We start from the raw sequence: 20904 nt of genomic DNA on the forward strand, positions 1-20904 counted from the left end.
GATGATGAATGGTGCTGCTTAATCTGCTCCGGCGTTGTTGCATTATTGTGTGCCACTGTTCCGAAAGTTCTTATCTGCTTGGACAGGGCTGCCACAGGCATCATATTGCCAGCACACCTGACTTCTCTCCTCCTCTATGTGGCCTCTCTACCTCCCCCACTTTCTGCCCCTCCCTCTGTCTTTCCCATCACCCCGGTGGCTTCGGTACCATGGAGTATTTTTTTTGTTTTTTAGAAGGAAATAAGACAGAGTTGGTGTCGTTGTCAAACATACTGTGTTCATTGTATCCTGAATTGGGGAGGGCAACGTCCTGTTTTCTCTTCCCGTGCACATCTGCCTGGGAACATCTGGACAGTGTCGGCCTTTCAACATCGAGCAGAGCGACCATCACTCTCTCCCCGTCTGACACATCTCATCTCCTCCCAGCCAGCCAAAATAGAAAAAAAAGTACACTGATACTCCACATTAAAATCAGACAACAAATTGACTTTAACTACGGATGATCGGAAACAAAATACTTTATTAGATGTGGCGGTGGGGAGACGAGAGGAGAGGAGGAGGAGGCAGCTGGGTGCAGAGGATTAGAAACAGAGGTGGATAAATTGGAAGCTGGTTAACAGATGTGGGAGAGTTTGTGGACGGAGTGTAGTAGGTCTGAAATGCACCTATTTGCTAAACTTTGCTTAATATTAAAGGTGCAATAAGTAACAATTAGCCACTTTGAATTCATACTAGAAACAAATAGAGGCAGCATATCACCAGCATAACTTCTAACTGCTGCAAACTATTCAAACTATACATCTATGATCTGTAGCCACTGTTAGCTTGTTAGCTCATTTGGCCCCGAAAATCTCTTTTTCTCAGCTGTCCGAAGCTCCTGTGCTAGCGGTATAAACACCAAAACTCCCCTGGCTGTCCAGTTGATTGCTGCATTCAAACTATACAACTATGATCCGTAGCTACTGTTAGCTTGTTAGCTCAGTTAGCCATGCAGCTAGCCGGACAGCCAGGGGAGTTTTGGTGTTTACTCTGCTTGCCCAGGAGCTTTGGACCACTGGGAGAAAGAGGTTTTAGGGGTCAGGGCTAGCTGGTTAGCATGCTAACTCCAGTGGATGTTTGTTAGATAAACTCTGTAGATAAATTTAGTTCAGTTTTAAGTGTTTTGAACTATAAATCTTATATACTGCATCGTTAATGTACAGTTATATGTGTCTATTAAAATTTGACCCACTTTTACTTAACACTACTTTTTATTTTGTAATTCTTTCAATGAGATATTCGATATTAAGTGTTAATTTTCTGTTGATCTTATATTTTATTTTATTTATATCATTTTCTAACTACAAGTGTATTTTGATCTCTCTTTATTTTACTTTAAATCCTGAGTATGGAACGATAAATTATTTTGTAGACTCATTGTTCAATTCAAACACAAGCACTGACATCTTGTTATACTTAATAGTGAAGACTTATAAATGTGGCTATGAATGACCTCTCTATGGACTCCTTCTCTGTTCAGGTTCATTGACCTGTGAACTCAGTGATTTGAAACACCTGTTCCGTACACTATATATGTCAGCCGAATGATTGCTGGCTTTTATCCCGTAGAAGGCAGGATGTGCCAAAAGATTGATCTGTGGAATGTATAATAAAAAAAAAAGAGAGAGACGACATCTGAGTTATGAGTGGTTGACTTGATCTTTTCAACATATGGAAATATGCTTACAGTTAGAAGAGAAGCCCAAAAATTATTTGCCGCCGCGCAACATGGTGACAGGATGCAATGAAAACACAGGAGCAGCTCTATCATCGTCCATTTTTTGGAAAATATTTTGCCAATATTTATTATAAAAATATAAATGTTTCCACTACAAATCATTTTACATTAGTAGACAAGGCCATCTACATTTGCACACGTAAACTCTCACACAGACACACGGGTCAGTCTTGAGACAGAAGATGAGGGATAGGGTGCATAACAGTATTGCTCTCTCAGATGTCCCAGGTTTATAAAGTAAGTCAAAAAACCAAAAACACAGATAGCACTGACACATAATTTACTGTATGCTACAGAAAACAACAAAAAAACATCATCATTGCGCTGTGTAATGTTAACAAATAAATAATAATGTAATCATAATTGCCTTTTTATTGTAGAAAAGAAAAAAAAAACAGAGCAGACATATAATTCAAAATAAGATAAAATATAATACAGATGATTTTTGTCTCTTTTTTTAATTAAAAATGTTGCACAATTTTTTTTATTTATTCTTTTATACATACAAACATTTGTACAAAGAAGGATGGCCATGTACATATAGTGGGATCTGTAGCGCTAGTTGCTATCATTACGATGGTTTTACATTATGTACATGCTAATTAGAAACGCATAGCAGCAACAGCAGCATCCACAGGTAAGACCGAGTAACAGAGGACCGACTGACACGATGGACAGGGCCGGGGTTCCCAAAAGCACCGAAAATCACCTTTGTCCATTGGCCAAGGCAATAAAACGTCCATTCAAAGTGCTCAAATAGTTTTATACAACGGTAAGTGCTCTGAAGAAGCTTAAAGATATTACCCGTCCAACAGCACAAAGTACCAAAGTGCCAGTTTAGAAATACTGGGTAAATGTTGCACTGAAGGAATCGGCCGGGTGATGTCAAACATCTTTAAGTCTTCACAGTACAAAGATCATCTCCGTTTTTAAGGTGCCTTTAGGAAATCCCACCCTGGGCATACAGTATGATGTACTAGGATACAGAAAGCAGTCATTTTCTGGAAGTGTTGCATCTCTTTCAGGGCATTTTCACACCTTGTTAGTTTAGGGCAGTGATTAAACCCCCACCCTCCCCCCAAAAAAAGAAGACAAATTAATCAAAAACAGAGCTTTTTGCTCAGTGATCCCACGACGATCCAACCCAACGAGAGGAGGCACTCTACTTTTTGCATTAAACACACAAGCATTTATGGATTAACGGCTAATTAGTTCTTTTTGTTAATAAGTTATTCTGTCCAAAGCAAAACGGACTGAAACACCCTCAGATCAGCTGCTGATCTCGACCTTTTTAAACGTATTGTACGCGGAAAAACAGATCCCGTTCGTTAGAAGTGACACTTGATGTGTAGGGTTGATGATGCTGACCAATCTTACCTGAAGAAGTAAAAAACAAACAAAAAAAAAACCTCACTTCTAGTTAAAAACACTTCCGCAACACAGCAAGAATTGTCTGAAGCCGGCGGCCTTGACGTCACCGCTCCGTCTTATTTAAGTTCTTTTTTCCTCCTTCCAATTTCCTTCTCACAGTTTCCTCTTTTTCTTGCCCCTCTGGCTCTGCCGCCTTCTCTCTTTTCTCTCTTCCCCCCTTGTTCGAAGAAAGTAGCACAATTAACGTGTACATCCTGAGATTTCACACAAAAAAAGGGGCATCGGGGTTGAGGGAATGGCGCTAGAACTGTACAACATCTGCTCAGAAGCACATAGAACATAGATGTCACCATAAAGAAAACTCTTGCGTGTGAAGTGTGTTATGGCCCCAGTACCTTTCGAAAAGCACAGCATTCAATACGTTGTACACGTGACGGACTCATGGCGTCCATACGATGAGACTATTGAACTGATTATCATAATTATTGCTTTTTTTTTTATGTGACATGTCTACTGAATGCAAATGCTATAGGTTAGAGCTACGGAGTAAGATGGCTCGGTTATTGTCTAGGTGCGTGTCCGTACGGGCTCCTTCATGGATAGAGACGGTAAATGTAGGTAGTTACAAACAAAATCTCACGCCTCGAGACCTCATTAGTCCAAGAAGGGTCCACATCCGGGGTGAGCTGCTGCTGTCGGCCATGCTCCTCTACACAAGGCATCTCAAGCTGTTTCACCGCCTCGTTCCACAGGCGCGGTGGGAGGAGACTGTGAGCATGCCCGTCCCCTTTCTTTTTTTTTTTTTTCAAAACCATAAAGGGAAGGCTGTGCAATCCAGCTGAGCCAGTATTGGAGAGCTCCGGCTTTATGTTAGTCCAGTCCTTGCCCTGTATCCTAGTCCAGTCCAAGTTTGTATCTCAGGCCAGGTCTCTCTGACCTCCTTGGCTTTTCACTTTTTCTACCCTCTTATTTGTCTGTAAGGCATCTCAACTTGGGCATGAAGGGACGGAGGGCTGAAGAGTCAGCTGGCAGCGCCGCACTGAGCTCTTCATCTGTCAGGACGCGATATCATCTCTCAAAGAAAACAATGGAAGCCCTCGTTTGAATCATATTTTTCCATCCATTTCCTGTTTAGATATGAAGCCACCGTGTTAGACTGTGAGTAGCAACCACGCTGACAGACAGGTCTCTTGTGTTCTCAATCCTCGGGGTTCATTTGTCTTAAACAGGTACCGGGCCGTTCTTGGTGTGGGAATCTAGGGCTTTGAGGCTGCTCACGATCTTCTTCTGCGGTCCAACGATAGTCACTCCAACTTTTTTCAGATCCCTGAGAGGGCGGAGAGAGGAGTGGGACCAGACAATGATGGAGGGAAAGATGGGGAGAAAAAAGATGGGGGAAAATGCGCGTTAGTGTTGGCGGATGTGACACCCATGTGACATTTGATGACATGCTCCCAGTGCTGCTCCCTTGCATCTGTCATTCACAAAGGACTGCATTTCCCAGAAGGCCACTGGGCTGCCACATCTCTTGAGGTGGTATAAGAGGGGGAGGGGTGTTGCCTCCACTCTCCATCACTAACGGAAACGGAGGTGGGCCTATGGGGCTCCACTGACAGCTGCTATTATGACCCTGTCAGTGGAGGAAACAGGGCCACGGTGGCATAAGAGACCTAGTTTCCTGCATTGCATTGAAGTGGGACTAGTATGTGGACAGGAGCAGCACTGGTCCATGTGTAGCATACAATACTCGCATTCAAAGAAATCTGTTAACTTGTTAAAACTCGTAGAAGCCCGTAAAAGATTAGTCACATGCATTCAAGTGTAAGAAAAGACCATGTGTGTAGCTACAGCGTCAGTTTCAAGTGTGTTATGACTGACATACATCGAGTACACACAGTAGTTAGTCAGCTCATTGAAACATCCAAGTCCTTTTTGAAATATACAGAAACAACAACCTGGAAAAATAACTTTAGAGATGAGTGTACACAAGAAGTCACGGCACACGTTAAGACTCATCTCTTCTGCCCATCTAGTAGCAATAACAATGGTATTAGTAGAAGCAGCAGTGTTGCGGTGGTGGTGTCACCGCGACAAACACTTTTAGCCATTGAGACATCTTAGTGTCGCGGTAAAGTTCATATTATTCAGATGCAAGCAGAGCGTGTAGTTCTCCAGAGCAGCCAGAATAGCAGACATCTGGAAAACGTTGGAAAACGTCTTGACCAGCAAGAAAACTGAAAGCGACAAGAATCACAGCGTTCCTTCACTTGGTGCCACAATATAAAGGGATAGTTTACTCGTATTTACGTTTTAAATGCAAACTGTACAATTTGTTGTATGTTTTCCATAAAGTTTACCACTAAAAAAGACCAAAAGAGGTTTTGACTTAAACAGGATGCCATTGAAAGGCAATAGTCTTGGGACAGCTACAGCTAGCAAAATAAAGGGTAATAATTAGGAGCATTTAAGGTCTAATATTGTTCATTGGTAATATCTGTCATGCTAGTTTTCTCAGAATGTTTTCTTTTGTTGTCTTGAGATCGACCTCATTTGCGATATAGACCAACATTACCAGCCACAACCACATTATTTGCAGGTCTCCAAATACAGCTGGATGGAAACACAACTATTAAGATATCACTTAAAGGTGCAATATGTAAGAATGTGTTTAAAACTAAAATGATCACACAAGAGAATGTGCAGAAATGACAGTATCTATGTATTGGGTTGTAAAGACATCTATTGGAGTTAACATGTTAACCAGCTAAACCCTAGCCACGTTGTACCACGGGAGATGTTAGTCAGATAGTTAACAATGCCGACACTACCCCAGTGCTCATTAGCTTCATGGTTAACTGTACTTACTAGGTAACCACAGCTACAATTAACAGCAGCTAGCAGCTATGTTTGGAGTGTGAATTTAGGAGATGGCCCATTCTTACATATAGCACCTTTTAATATCAACTAACTATCCCTTTAATAGTCAGACAAGTGAGAGCCTAGTCAGTGGTTCTGGAGGTAGGTTAGTGCTGGTTGTTCTTGGTCCTCCACCCACCATCCAGAGCCTGAGGAGGCGGAGAGGAGCTGGGCTGGGCGTTAGAGAGTGGTGATTCCCATGGACGGCTCCCATTCTGGGCAAGTGGCCGGTGTGACGTGGACCTCCGTCAGAACCACTCTACTGAGAAACAGCCAGGCCGGGCAAACATTAACATTTTGAACTGGTTGTCATCAATATGTGCTTCCTCTAGAACAGTAGTTAAGGCACATTTCAAATGTGATAATACATGCTTAATGATTAAATTTGACTTTACAATGCAAGACAAACAAACATTAATGTTACAGACAAGAAAGAAAAATATGGTAACATTTTATAAAAGCCAATAAATGGTAAATACAAAAATAATTTACTTTAGTTAATCATTATTTAAGTGTTGTAATGCTGTACAAACTATTTACTTAGCAATTGCAAAGGTTCCTATACATAGGTTGCACTTTATAATGGCCATGTTTGTAGATGCACTACAGAATATTAATCAACCATTAACAACATATTATACAAGCTTTTCATTGATTGTTGTGAAATAACTTTTAACTAGAGTTTAATTAACAATGAATGTACCATTTGTTAATGATGGTTATTGTAAATTGTTAGCAAAAATACTCTTTAGACCTTTAAGTGCCATGGAAAGTATCTGTAAGCAAAATATACTGCCTCAAAAGATACAGAAAATACGATATTTCATGTCGCTGGTGGACAGTAATTTTAACAGCAAAAAATTTAAATCTTAGCTAAAAACTGTTAAAAATGACAAAAATAAAAAAGCTAAAAAACCCAACAATTGCAATCGAGGTAGAGGTCATAATTAAGCTTTACTATGATTCAGTTTGTATAATTGTGACTCTTTGCTTTTGGGATATAACCATTAATAATCTAAAGCCTATAAAACCTGTTGCTTTAAACTATGGTGTGGAAAGGCATCTGAAAAGCAAACACAATAAGACATATCACAACATAAACTCACGCCTCAACAGTGTTAAGTAGCAACACATTGTAAATTCATAAGGAGATGAACTTGGAGTCATGTGCAATAACATTGTTCATTGTTCTTAGAGTTAATTCATTTTAATGCAAATCATATATTCGAATCTGTCATGTAGCCAAGTTTTGATGTCTTGATAAGTGTGGAGACCCTAAAAATAAATTGCCAGCATACATCAGAAAACACATAGTAACTCATCACTGTTGTGCCTTAATGCTGTTCTGCGTCCGAACAGTTGTGTTGCCATCTTTTCTTTGCATCACAAAAGTTATGTTCTGCATTTTTGAGCCAATGTACTCTCCAGGAGTTGCGCGTAAATGGGTGTAAATTAACATTACCCCTTTCTTAATAAGATGGGCCTTTGTTATATCAGGAGAGTGTCCCGAATCATATCAGAAACAGACAGTGATAGAACATGTATAAACTGCTGCAACATGAAACACATGAGGTTACGCATCATATTAACACAAAAACACCTGAAAGTTCCTTCCTAAAGAGTGCCACAGTGTTAACTTAAAAGTGAGTTCTGGTGTTTTTTTCGTAAACAGAAACCCACCAACTTTAACAGCTGCATCACTTTATTATCACTCACGGGCACATGTGTCCAGGCTCAGGACCAAGTTCATCACTTCCCTCAATCAAATACCTGACATGAACCTTGCATGCACCCTGTCCAGAGGAAGAAAATAGTCCAAATGATGCAGTATTCCTCAGTCAATCCGTTCCATCCCATCTCGGGAAAAAAAAAAAAAAAAAGGACTTAAATTACTCCAGCAGATGAGTCAGCACACTGCAGCCAAGTATGATTACTGCTCCTCGGAGGTCAGAGCATCGCCGAGCCTTGTGCTGAATATCAAGGACTAGATTAAGACTGTACAAATCAATACAGCGATCTATATTGAGCAATGCCCCGGTCTCAAGCCAAGTTTGTTAGCCTTGTAGCTGAGCAAGCCTTGGGTGCCTTAGCTTCAGCCTTCAGTGGATTAATACTGCAGTAATCCAATTTAGCATCTAGCTACAGAGACGCATCATAGACTAAGATGATTTCTTTAGTGCAAGGTTACTCCAGGGCAGTTTATCTGCCATGTATTCTGTCGATACCTAATGTGTATTTCCATGTAGTGCAGTGTGAGCTCTTTTTTTTTTTTTTTTTTTTTGGAACATGTTGAATGAAGACAACTTTTCAGTAATTAGAAACATATTCATTGAATGAATGGGATGAGAGATGTCGAGAGCAAAAATGTGTGTGTCGAGAACAACAAGCGCAAATCATCATTAAAGAGACTCAGTGTTATTGCTACTTATCCACAAATGTCTCTTTCGCAGCAGTGAGTCAACACTCTCGAGTAAAGCTGCATTTTGCTGCTTGTTCCTTTGGCATAAAGTGTCAGAGTTCCCTTTTCTAATTGAAGCTGTAGGATACAAGGTTCTATGGTTTTAGCCACAAGTCATTGCATTTTGTAGCTGCCCATGTGAGAAGATTTCAACTTTCCTTTTCTTCACCCACATACACCATTTTTCACCTTTTTTCGCACACATTGCTTCTTCTCCGGCCATCAGTGTAAACGATTGGTGGTTTGGTAAGTTATTGACAGCAGTTACAGCTGACTGCAGCGCTGACCACCACTACCTCCCCGCCGACCGCCCCGCCGCTACTGCCGTCACCACAGCGAACGGCCGCCTTGATCACAATGATTAGAAACGTCCAATTATTTATCCGGTCACATTCCACACCAATTAAAGCAGCAGCAGGTCGACAGAGGGAGGGAGAGAGAGAGAAGAGAGAGAAGAAGAAGACCGGGAAATAGCTGCACTCTGAACTGTAAGTCCGAGGGAGGGCTTGTTTATCGGTTTAATCTCAGGATTTATTAACACTCTGCCGGGGATTCATAATTCATTTAAGTCGTTTTAAGTGCAGGACTGACCACGATCTGATCCACTATCTCAGACCCTTTAGTCAGCATGGAGATCCCGTCAGCGGAGTCCGACTTTTTACTCCCTGTCTCCGTCCCTATAAAGTCCCTTTGAAATAAAATACAGTTCCTCATAGTTCCTCATACTGCAGAACTGAACGCACTCAAGAACAACAAAAAGAAAAAAAAAACATCTGTGCGCAAATCATTTGCTTGTTTTGGAGTAACATTGCTCATTTCTTACTGACATGATGTGCAAATCAGTCCTATTTTGTGCTTGAAGTCAGAATTGACATCCATTTTTTTTTTTTAAACCAAAAACAACCAACACATGGCCACATTAAGGGAATCAGCGGTGCCTAAACATAACCATATAAATGTCCATGCATAAGAAAAACATCTGGGTGCTTCGCATTTGCTACAAAACACATTTTGCCAACATATTTGTCATGGAACGGTTATAAAAAAACGGTCTCAAATTAATACTGACGCCTTTATATGACCTATAAAAGCTAAATGGGACCATTAGAAGAAGATCAGTTATTTCTACATAGTTATTCTCAGTGTCTGTCATTGGGTTGGATTCCGACTCGTGGTTCGGGTGAGTCATAAACTCCTTTTTATAGTGGGGAGCTGAGAATGATTAGAGATACCTCGCAGCTCGAAGGGAAGAAGCTGCTCTGTAGTCCGGCCAGACTGCAGCTTATAACGTAACGTTGTGTGTTGGCCTCGGTAGTTGGAGTTATATCTTGCTGTTAGCTTATGTATCATGATTACATTACATTACAAGGGGATGTTGATTAACTTTAGCTTTACCTCAACAGAGAGAACTTCAGATCTGTTCACTGTAGTGAAAACATACTGTACGTCCTGCAGCGTGCTCTCATTCAATGTGAAACCTCCAGATTTCCTCCCAAATAATTTTCTGACAGTTCTTGGCTTTGTGTTTTAACGCTTCACGGTATAGAAGAGTGCCATGCATACCTATTTGACAGCTTTGCCTTTATCTGCTCGTTCAAAGGCCCCTTCTCTCAGCTCTTTTATCTTGTCAAGCCTTCCCCTCTCCTTCTCTCCCTCAATAGTTTCTCTCTCGTTCCCTCACCCATATGGAACTTTCCTTTCTCTCTTTATCACTCTGTCTTTTGACGCTCTCACCTTCTCCCTCTGTGGTCATACTTGCAACATTGAGAGCGTGGCTAAAGGCCTGTCATTATGAATTACCATGACTCTCATCTGGACACCTTTGGTAAGGGCTCTATAGCTTTCTTTACTCGCTGAGAACAAGAGTGTGTGTGTGTGTATAAACTTCACCAAGAGCCTCTTCAAATTCCTGGGTCTTGCCACGGGTACTGGGGCCCTGTATACACTGCTGACATGAATAGGCAGAGAAGCTCAGTGTGTGTGTGTATCTGTGTGTGTGGTTGTCTTACTCTGTGGAGGTCTTGGCCAGGGTGTCACAGGAGCTGTAGCTGACCCCGGAGAAGGCCTCCTTGCAGGGCAGGGTCCTCATTCCATCCATCCAGTCAGCCATCGTACCCGCAGAGGGAACTTCTGAACTGCTCCTGTCCAACAACAAGTTGGCCGGCCTGAGAGGACACAGGCGGAGTATCGTTAAAGATTTTACAGGAACACGATGGCATAAGAACCAGATCATCAGGTGACACGTCAAATCATCAGTTCCAAACTGCTTTTTTCTCTGTATCCACCTCATTCATTGATGTCAATGTCAATGCATAGTATGGAGTTTGTTCTGAGCATATATGCCCCGTTCTTGTCACTTGAATGGGGAGTGACGATAAGAAAACTTCCCCCCCGGGGAAATCAAAGCCCGCAGGTGGACAGTATGAGGGCAGGGCACCTAGAGTGCTTTCTGAGCAGCAGCCTCAGTAGCTGCAACGATTGCGACATTGTTGCAGGAATATTTACAGTGAGCGGTGTAGCATACTCTGGCAGAGGCGGAGAAGAGCAGGCAGCACCGTCAGCACATAGACTGCCTTACTGTACATTGCAGAGAGTTCCCCATTGATACTACTAATTCATTATTGCTGCTATACTATTGGCAGCAGTCAGTGTTTCATTTAAAGCTGGGTTAACAGATCTTTCATCACCGACTTGTCATCCTTTGTGCACTGTTGACACTCAGTCACAGAGTCATGACGGGCTCCGGGGCTGAACACGTCATAATCATATTCATCAGCAACGCTTCTGAACTTGATCTACAACTCTGCCTGACTGATCATGTTAGTTGTGAAGCTTCTACCAGATTTTTTCATTTCACTTGTACGCTGCATGAAAGGAGCGAGAGGTCTCACTCCTCAGCAAATTCTGTTACCAGCTCTGGAAAAAATGTAATGTGTGTAATTCAGAATGTCGTAAAGACTTTTTTTAACGTTGTCTGGAATTTTTTTTTTCTGATGAGGTTTATGATCTGCTGCTTTCAGTTGTTGCCTGTTTTTCAGCGCAACTGGTCTCCTGGCAATGCGAAAGGAGTAAATAAACAATTTTTAGTGGGTTACCTACATACTTAAAAAAAACACATACATACTAATGTTAGTGTAAAAGTGTTATGATTTCTGTAGCTGTACAATGTTGGTGAAATGTTATAAAACCTGAAACCGATTAAAGGGAAACTTGAGAAGGAATGAATGGCATGGAAGAAGATTAAATAATTGAATTTAAAAAATGTTATACCTTATAACATTATACACATGTATAAAATATTTGAATCATATCAAACTTATACTTACATTTATACATTTGTACATACACACTGTGCTGGCACACCTATACATGACTAAACGAAAACCAGACGGCTCTCATCAGTGATCCACACAAACTGTTACATACTGATATACACTGAACCTGCAAAGTGCCTTTGGGCTTTGAATACGGGGGGGAAATCAAACCGTCACAGAAAATATTTCCATAATATATTTAACATATTCACAGACAACTTTACTAACAAAAGCAGCATCGGTTTCTGTCTAATGTCATTACCGTTTTCCTGCTGTACATGTGCCATGCGGCGAAATGCAATTTTAGATTTGATTAGACCTGATGGCTTCAATTGGATCAAATTAAATTAAATGCACCGCGTTGGGCTTTAGAGTGCTCAGTCAACAGTAGAGGGTGAAGGGAAAGGCTGCGGGCTCTGCGCTGACTCGCTCTGATTGATGGTTGCCGAAGACGTCGGGGAGGGGGGGAGAGGAAGTGCGAGAGAGTGAGACAGACACACAGAGAGGATCAGAGGAGAGCGGAGAAGACACTGAAGATTTATCAGCGTCTGATCTCTGATGTCACCGTGGAGGCTGTACACGAATGTGTCTCACTTTGTTCTTGTGAAACCTGATCGCATCGAGGCGAGAAGGAGGAAACCAGGCCAATAAAACACATCGGGGTCAGTCTGGGTCTCCGAACACAATGACCAATCAAACGTGACGGTTAACACATTCTGTTTGTTTTATTGCTAAATTTGGGGGTAGCGTTCAAAACTGGGTTGCAAACACTCCCCTTTTGTCCTAAAGAAAGGCTGCACCTGCCTTGCAGCAAAGACAAAGGCACCTACGTCAAGACTGGCACACACACACACACACACACACGCACACACACACACACACACACACACACACACACACACACACACACACACACACACACACACACGCACGCACACACACACACACAAACAAATGCACACAAGGGAATACAGTCTCGCAAACAAGGCAGGACAGAACAGGGAAAAGGGTAGTTCTCCCTCTGGGGACACTATTCATAGCCGTGTAAATAAACTCATTAGAATACCAGGAAGTCCACTTCTACATAACTGATTTGGATCGGCAGGTACGTTTGGAGCCAGTGTGCATTATTATGTGCGAGAATCTGGGAAATATTACCAATGATTAGGTTAATGTAATCCACTTGCAAGGTTTGAAAAACTTGATTGAAACATTTTCTAGTACCAAAAAAAGGTTAAACATATTTTTACCTACAAAGTAGGTGTATTGGAATTTAAAATATGGGTAGTGAAATTATAAACTTGACTCAATCAGAAATATGCACAATCTCCCGTTAAAATGTCATCATTCACCAAATATCTAATGTCACAAATTAAGTGTCTTCACATGAGATACATCTACGTGTCATCTGCACTACATACCATTTTGGATTGTCTCAATCTTTCATTGATCTTCATTGTATTTCAGAAGTAAAACAGAAATATTAAGGATGAGTGATAAAAGAGTAGAGGCGCACATGCCCTTATTTGCTGAATTTAACATCTACCCATGCTTTTATTGTGAAGAAGTGAGAAATAAAAGTTCCCCAAGTACTCACAAGGGTAACTTTTTAACTTTAATCGTTTGTAGCACTGGAAAACTGCAATATATGCTTTGTTCCCTTCATGTGGATGCTGTATATTTTGACTTAAAGAGGCATAACACAATCAATAGATTATCACAGTAGAAAATCATCAAGCCGCCATTGTGCAACGTTGCCAAAAAACACCATGCGAGGCTAACAAAAAGGTAAACAGAGAGAAGAGAAGCGAGATGACATCTCAAGCTGTGGCAGGAAAAAGGGGAAAGGAAAAAAAAAGATGCATTTGAGGCATTGGAGTGGGTGTTGTTACAATGATTGAGTCTTTTCCTGCCAGATCAGAGGCCTGTCAAAATTCTGAGGGCCCCCCCAGGACCCCCTGGAGAGACTCGTTTGTAGGAAAAGAGGGGAATCGGGGACTGGGAGGTGCATGAGGGGAAAAGAAGCTAGTGTGTGAATCTCCCTGAGAGGACAGTGGAGTTGTAAGTGACTATTTTTTTAAGGCGGCATGAAGGAACGCTTGAATGAATAGTTATGACCGACTTTTGCTGAAATGAATATTGGGGCAAAAAGATATTTATAGCCACAATTTCTTAGATTCTCACTTTTGGGGCTGTCAGGATAAAGCGCTCATCTTTTTTGCAGGATTATTGATCCTCTCCTTTCCTGTACCCCTCTTGTTCATTTTTTCTCCTCGGATCTCATCTTCCCCTTCATCCTCCTCCTTTCTTTTCCCCTCTCCTGCCTCCTCGGAGAGATAAACTGCAAATGACCTTGTTTCCCCTCCCTTATCATTTTCTTTGTTTCCTTTGTTATAACATCTTCAGCAACATTTCACGGCAACTCGGGAGACAAGATGATTGGAGAGGAAAACCGGGAAACAGAGGGAAGCGATGGAGAGGAAAATAAAGACAAAAGGAAGCATCTGTCTGAAGGCAGAGGGGGGTTTCGAAACCCCTCGTGGACTTAGCACCATATAAGAATGCAGAAAACACCCGCTCGAACAGAAGGAAGAATACATACACGGGAGAGAGAATAAAGTCTACCCCCCTTCTCGTTTTCATTTCCCTTCCCCTTTTTTCTGCTCAATCTTTCATTCTTTTGACCTCTAAATAACCAGGGCTGTGTAGTCTCTTGTTTTTAGAGCTCTCAGGGGAGGAGCGAGGAGGATGAGGAGAGGAGCTTGAACAGATACATGTGGGCAGGACGGAGTGGGAGGAATTCAAGTCTCACTGTGTTAGTGGGACAATTCCCAGGATGTCACTGGGAGAGGTTAGACTGACGGTTCTGTACGGGACCGACGTTAGGACTCTGAGCCGAGACGTTGATGTGTCCATTCGGCATCCTCCGCTGGCTGATGGATATGATGCATGCCAAATCAATACTACTCAGGTGGTCCGAGGGAAGCTATTAACCCAAACTAATCCAAGTGTAACATTTTGATTGGATTCCAGTCAGGCATGCACGGCTCTTACTCCGAACTCTTAATTCATCTCACTTGCCAACGTTTCAGCGTAGAGTTCTAGTTGTCTTTAGGAGACACAGTTTTGGTGTTTGGGTGATTTCATTTAATGGTTCTGGACTCCAATGCCAAAATACCAATCTTGTATCACCCATTCAGTTTTCAAGATCATGTCTATTATTGCCAGGGTTCATGCCATGTTCTCGCAGCTGAAACACACTAGTTCGTACCAATCGGCAGCCTATGAGGAACTGCTGGCAGCCGCAGGTGAGGTTTTCAGCGCGGCGACCAGCGAGAGAAGAAAATAACAACGGCGGCTTGAAAAGAGGTTGTCGTAGATGCTGCTATACCATCGGTTATATGACAACTCGAGAGTATTTCTTTTATTGAAAGAAACGAAAAATAAGAGAGAATAAGATGTTTTTGCTCTTTTCCCACCCGGATGTGGCAAGAGTATGACTTAACGTTACCCAACTGGTGGTCGCGTCCAGAGCTCCTTGATTAGAGAGAGTCATGTGATCTCTATTTACTCCAAAGGACTTTTTGTCTAAAGCAGTGGAAGTAAGTTGCTAATACTAGCAGCCCAGTACTGAAAATCAATTAATCAATAAATCATGTATTAACTACAACTGCTAACTACTAACTGTCTCTCTGTATTCATGCATTTGAACTGCCCGCTTAGAAAGTGCTGGAACTCTCCCTGAATCATGTGACTATCGCCATTTTCGACATCCTTTGTCATACAGATCTCAACTCAAGGGTTCTGGTTGCGTTATCCTGCTGTTAATCTGATTGATTAAAGTCAGTAAGAGAAAGACAAATGGGTCGTCCAAACACCTGCCGAGTACTTTTTGAAAGGACCTTTTTCAAATAGTTACTTTGCTGTCTGTGCACTTTTGCATACATATGTGCATTCTTTAGTACCCTAAACTGGTCTCCTTTCACTAATTGAAAACTTTCTTCCCATTTCCATTTCCAGTCCCAACCTGACCCTACAGGCCAAAATCCACACCAGCATAGACCTCCTTCTGTGGGCCATGGCCACAGCCCCAGTTACTTCCCTCCAAGCCCTTCACCAGGGAACGGCTTTGCTTTTGTTTCAAACCCCATTTCCAGCCCAGCCCTAACTACTGGAAATTAACGGACCCTTAGTCTCCAGACAGAGGTTGTTTGAGTTACGGAGAGGACTAATGTAATAGATGTGATTTATTGTTACAGGTTTACAGAAGCTTGTCATTACTCAGTTTAGCTTGTATGGCTTGGGGAAAAAAGTTTATTACGTAGAAAGCCCAAAGCAACTACATCTGTACTGACCACTGCACATTAACATTGACTGACATGTATTTAGAAGGAGTTGTGTTCTGGTGTGTTTCTTGCTGACCACAAAGAAACAAAATAAACTGCGATCCTTTATGTTCTATACGCCCTGTAAAGCCAATCGGATAGACAGTAGGCTTCTGACCCTGTATGGGCTCCTGTTAGCCCGTAATTAGTCCCGGGCCGCCAACCTTAGCCCGATGACCCTGGTCCCTCTCCATCCTCATGCAGGGACAGTAAACTGTGACCAGGTCCCACCCGAGATGCTCTACCCCAGTCCCAGGCGTTGGTCTGGGCTTCGTGGAGGAGGTGGGGCGCTCCATTAGAGAGCCAGGACAGCCCTGAGACAAACGAGGTGTGTGGAGCTGAGTGCAGCTGCTCCCGCTGTGCAACTGCCACCGCCACACACACTCACACGCAGACACACACGTACATACACAGCTCTCATAAATCACCCCAGCCACCTCTGTCGGCCGGCCTGTGCTCGCCCGGTGTTAAAAGCCAATCAGGGAAATTACATGCAAACTCCAAGGGACCTATTTTCACTTTCTTAAGAAATCATTAGTCAATGTTATGAGCTTTGACGTCTCCATAATACCATGGCCGTCTGCTGCAGACCTAGCGCCTGCCCCTCCTCCCGGCTGAGAATTGACAACTGTACATGGACTGCTCTGGTTCCCCACGGCCCCCTGGGAAAGAACGGTGGTCCCAAGAAAGGAGGAAAGTATAAGGGCCGGTAAAGACGGGGGTAAACAAAAAGCAGCATAACAACAAGTGGAATATGACATTAGACTGCATGGGAAAGGGAAAGATGAGGAAAACAAATAGTTTTAAGTAAATATGGGGGGGATGATGTGATAAGTCGTGCTAATTCTCATGTAACACCCTGCAAACACAGGAAGCAGGAAGGCAATATTTATGTCGAGCTCCTGTAGCGCCTGGTTCCAAAAACAAACAGAAGTGCACCGGGGGAGAAAGGCATTAAATGCTAATACATAACCTCCTTTTCCCCCCTGAAAAACTGGATCACTTTGTCTTTTTTATCGTCTATTAACCGTGAATTGTGCTTCATTCACGGACAATAAAACAAAGGTCTTAGCTGATCACTAAGCAGGCTATGTATTGACCGGCGACGGCCCATAATGCTTTGCATGGAAGTCATAATGGGGAGTGCTGGACTGCCTGGAGCCAGGTGTCTGTTAGTCAACTACATGGGAAGCAAAGGCAGGAGCGAAACGTCACCAGGAAAACAGTAACTGCATTGTTCAGTCTTGGCTTTATTGTTTGAATTGTGTGATAACATAAACGATTACTTGCTAGTCCTTTGAAGATTCAACTACTGAAACCGGATGGCAACTCTCTCACTGATTCACATTCAACAAACTGCCGCACACCCAACGTTCCTCACATGCAAGCGGCAGAAGTCTAGATCAGCAGATGAAAGCCGACCACCTCTGCCTCCCCGCATCACCTGCAGGCACTTTTTCCTCTTATAAATTCTTTCTTTTTATAAAAACATGCAGCGTACTTCTCATACCTGGACGTGGTGTTGGCTGTGATTTTGAGGCTACCGGGGTTACGGATGAGTTTATCCAGGATGCTGACGATCTGTTCGAACTTGGGCCGGTTGTTCCTCTCTTTCTGCCAGCAGTCCAACATCAGCTGGTAGAGGGTGGCAGGGCAGTCCATGGGCGGGGGCAGGCGGTAACCCTCATCCACAGCCTTTATTACCTAGATGTAGGAGGGAAAGTCAAGACTTGAGAAATGAAAAATGGAAAATCTTCAGTATCAAAACATCTAATATGTTCTGTTCTAGTTGTTACGGCTGTTTTGTTATGTGGGCTTTAAAGCTATCCTTGTAGAGATATTCAATATATCATTATGCCCTGAGTGTAAGTGGTGGATTACGCATACTGAAGTTTTTGATACAACACTTAATCCGTTAAGCTATTGCATTGTGGAGCTGGTTGTGACATGAAATGGATCCGGCGAAAAAAAAAAAGAAAAAAAAAGTTTCTACTTCGATGAATGGGGAGCTTAATAAATTAAATGACATAATGCTGCAAATGAGCCACTTCTGAATGAATTTAATACGGCAAGCCTTTTAGAACCATTCAAGACACGCTGCACTACACCCTAATAATGTGATCGCTAGGGTGAAACATTCAATGTTTCAGTCTTGATTCTAACAGCAGCTAACACTACCTTTTTACATAACACATTCCCTTATTTCCCTCTTATATTCCTTCATCCTATGACATTTACCTTAAAGATTTCATCAGCAAATGTTTTGAAATATACGGAAAGTGTTCCCACCATTTAGTGTTCACACCAAAACAGGGAAACGTGCAATACACGTTCCACTTGCATTGATGACAGCATCATTCAACTATTTCATGATTTTGTGTTGGCACCGTCAGCCCTTTGGTTCAGGTTGAGAAAGTTCCTGATCTCTTCTTTCATACAGCAGTGACTTGAGGCCTTAGGAATTTGCCCTAAATCCCGATCTCCCTGTTTCCATCACCAAAGTGCTTTTGTTGCCTTAACCTAACCACAAACATCTCCCACTGTACGTCCACCCTGACCACCACCTTGCATCTCCAAGGCTGCGCATTTCATCCACTGAAAGAAACGCTGTCTCTCATCCAACATACATAATCACGAAAACTATTTACCACTCTACAAAAAACAATTTCTAGGAGGCGGGGTTGATCAGTGGGAGATGCTGGTGCCTTAACTTCCTTCCCATCGGGGCTGGCAGCACCGCTGCAGCGCTGGGCACGCCACACAGTCGCCGCTGCTAAGGGAATTTAACTTGGCACAGTGGCAGTACTCACATCCTGATTGGACATCTCCCAGTATGGCCGTTCCCCATATGACATCACTTCCCAGAGCACAATGCCATAACTCCAAGCATCGCTGGCTGATGTAAACTTCCTGTAGGCAATAGCCTCTGGAGCCGTCCACCGGATAGGGATCTTACCTCCCTGAGAGACAGAGAGCGAGAGAAAGATTAATCAGTCAGTCAGTAATCCAGTCAGTGTATCATTCAGTATATTCTAACACAATCTTGGCACCTATTTTACCATGTTCTTTGGGCTACATGATACATATATCTAATATTTGGTATATGACACCCGATACACTCTGGTTTCTGTCACATCCAAAGGCCTGCATATATATCCTGAAAGATTCAGACAATTCATAAGCTGTTCTGTATCCTGTTAACCCAGTGGACTCTGTGGTTTGGGCTGAGCGTGATGATCTCAACCACAGATCCAAACTGTAATAGTTATCCGAAATATTATTGTAATGTGGTGTGGAGGGCCTGCAGTGAAACCTTCAGAAGAGATTTTCAAATGTCTGATTGAATATTTTTGCTCCGTCACAAGGCAAGCATGACACAAATATTGGAAATTGAAATATTGTTCTATGAAATTTGAATTTGAGTGTAGCCATATAAAGTGACACTGCACCTTCGTACAAGAACATACATATAGGTCATATTTATTTTTAATCAAAGGGTGTTTGGCATCAACCTTAAAGAAAGAAGGAAAAGACACATTAATAAAACCATAATCCAAAGTTTCCTGCTGAAATTCTCACTGTCGTGTCTGCTACATTCATCATCCGAGCTGAGAAGCAGCACAAATGAAGAAAATGTGGCTGCGGAAAAGAGGCTGGCGGCAGCCAAAGCTAACAGAGACATCGGCCAAGTCGCTCGGCTCTCGCCTGGTGCTGTGCATTCACACGCGCTGCCTTGCTAAGAAGCCCCGTCTAATTCTGCCTGATCCATAAAGTAACACCGCTGTCACACCTGCTCCGCGAAGAGGTCAAAGGGCGAGACGTGTGAACACCACACACGCGCTTGGCTCACGTGCACAAAACACACATATACAAAGTCAATCATCCATTTTGCCTGAAAAGTCGAGGCTACGGACTTTAAAAGAAAAGAAAGTTCCACTGAGGGATGGACATCTGCCAGCGTGTGTGGAGTGTTAGTTACTGTAACATGGCAGAGTTTATTATTCTGTCTTATTATTTTAGATTATGTATTTCTGGGAGAAAGGCAAACGGCACACTGACTGTTTATTTGACAAGCAATTCTCAGCCAGAAAATTATACTGTGTTTAAAGGGGCTGCACGAACAGTCTCGACCACAGGATCCTACGACGAAGACGACCACACACACACTCGCACATGCACACACCCGCACACATGCACGCTGCAAAAACTACATATAAATGCCTGAAGTGTGGCATTTCTGTCAATAGTGTTTAATTCTGTGACACATGGTTCAACAACTGAAACAAGTTAAATATGGTGAAATAGGTCCAGTGCAAATCTCCTCAAACTGACACTGGCCTGCCTCCGAGATGTTCATACTTGTTTCTCGAAAACTGAATTGTCTCACATACTAGAGGGACTTTCTTTTTGGGGTTTGTATTCTTGAGGCTTCTATTCGGGGTGTTGCAAGAAATATCCTCAGAGAATGTCTGAGCACTGAGAATGTTTCCACAGTTGACGTTGCTATGGAAGCTCTAAATCAAATCAGTCCAAACTGTCACTGTTGTTCAGGTTTTATGGTCTCAGTTTTTATATATATATATATATAAAAAAAAAAGTTAAGAGAGTTGAGGCCAAGTTGTAAAGTAAATCTTCAAATATCACCTAAGTTGCAGAAATAAAAGCCAGAGACAAAGGGCAGGG

General features: G+C 42.4%; 1 protein-coding gene across 3 annotated transcripts in view; it reads right to left on the reverse strand.

Moving 5' to 3' along the window:
* Positions 1–1804: 1804 nt before the first annotated feature.
* Positions 1805–20904, reverse strand: part of epha3 (eph receptor A3) — a 116009-nt gene continuing 96909 nt past the window's right edge. The window contains exons 15-19 of one of the 3 annotated variants that reach the window (XM_030428377.1): positions 19032–19181; positions 17732–17925; positions 10532–10687; positions 6204–6326; positions 4276–4475 (exon numbers count right to left, since the gene is read on the reverse strand). In XM_030428377.1, coding sequence (XP_030284237.1) covers positions 6245–6326; positions 10532–10687; positions 17732–17925; positions 19032–19181 — 582 coding nt within the window. In that variant the 3' untranslated portion in view covers positions 4276–4475; positions 6204–6244. Of the gene's footprint in view, positions 4476–6203; positions 6327–10531; positions 10688–17731; positions 17926–19031; positions 19182–20904 lie in introns of all 3 variants that reach the window. The other 2 variants (XM_030428373.1, XM_030428376.1) reach the window with 2 other exon arrangements.

This window comes from Sparus aurata, chromosome 9, assembly GCF_900880675.1.
Source record: "Sparus aurata chromosome 9, fSpaAur1.1, whole genome shotgun sequence".
Lineage (NCBI taxonomy): Eukaryota > Metazoa > Chordata > Actinopteri > Spariformes > Sparidae > Sparus > Sparus aurata.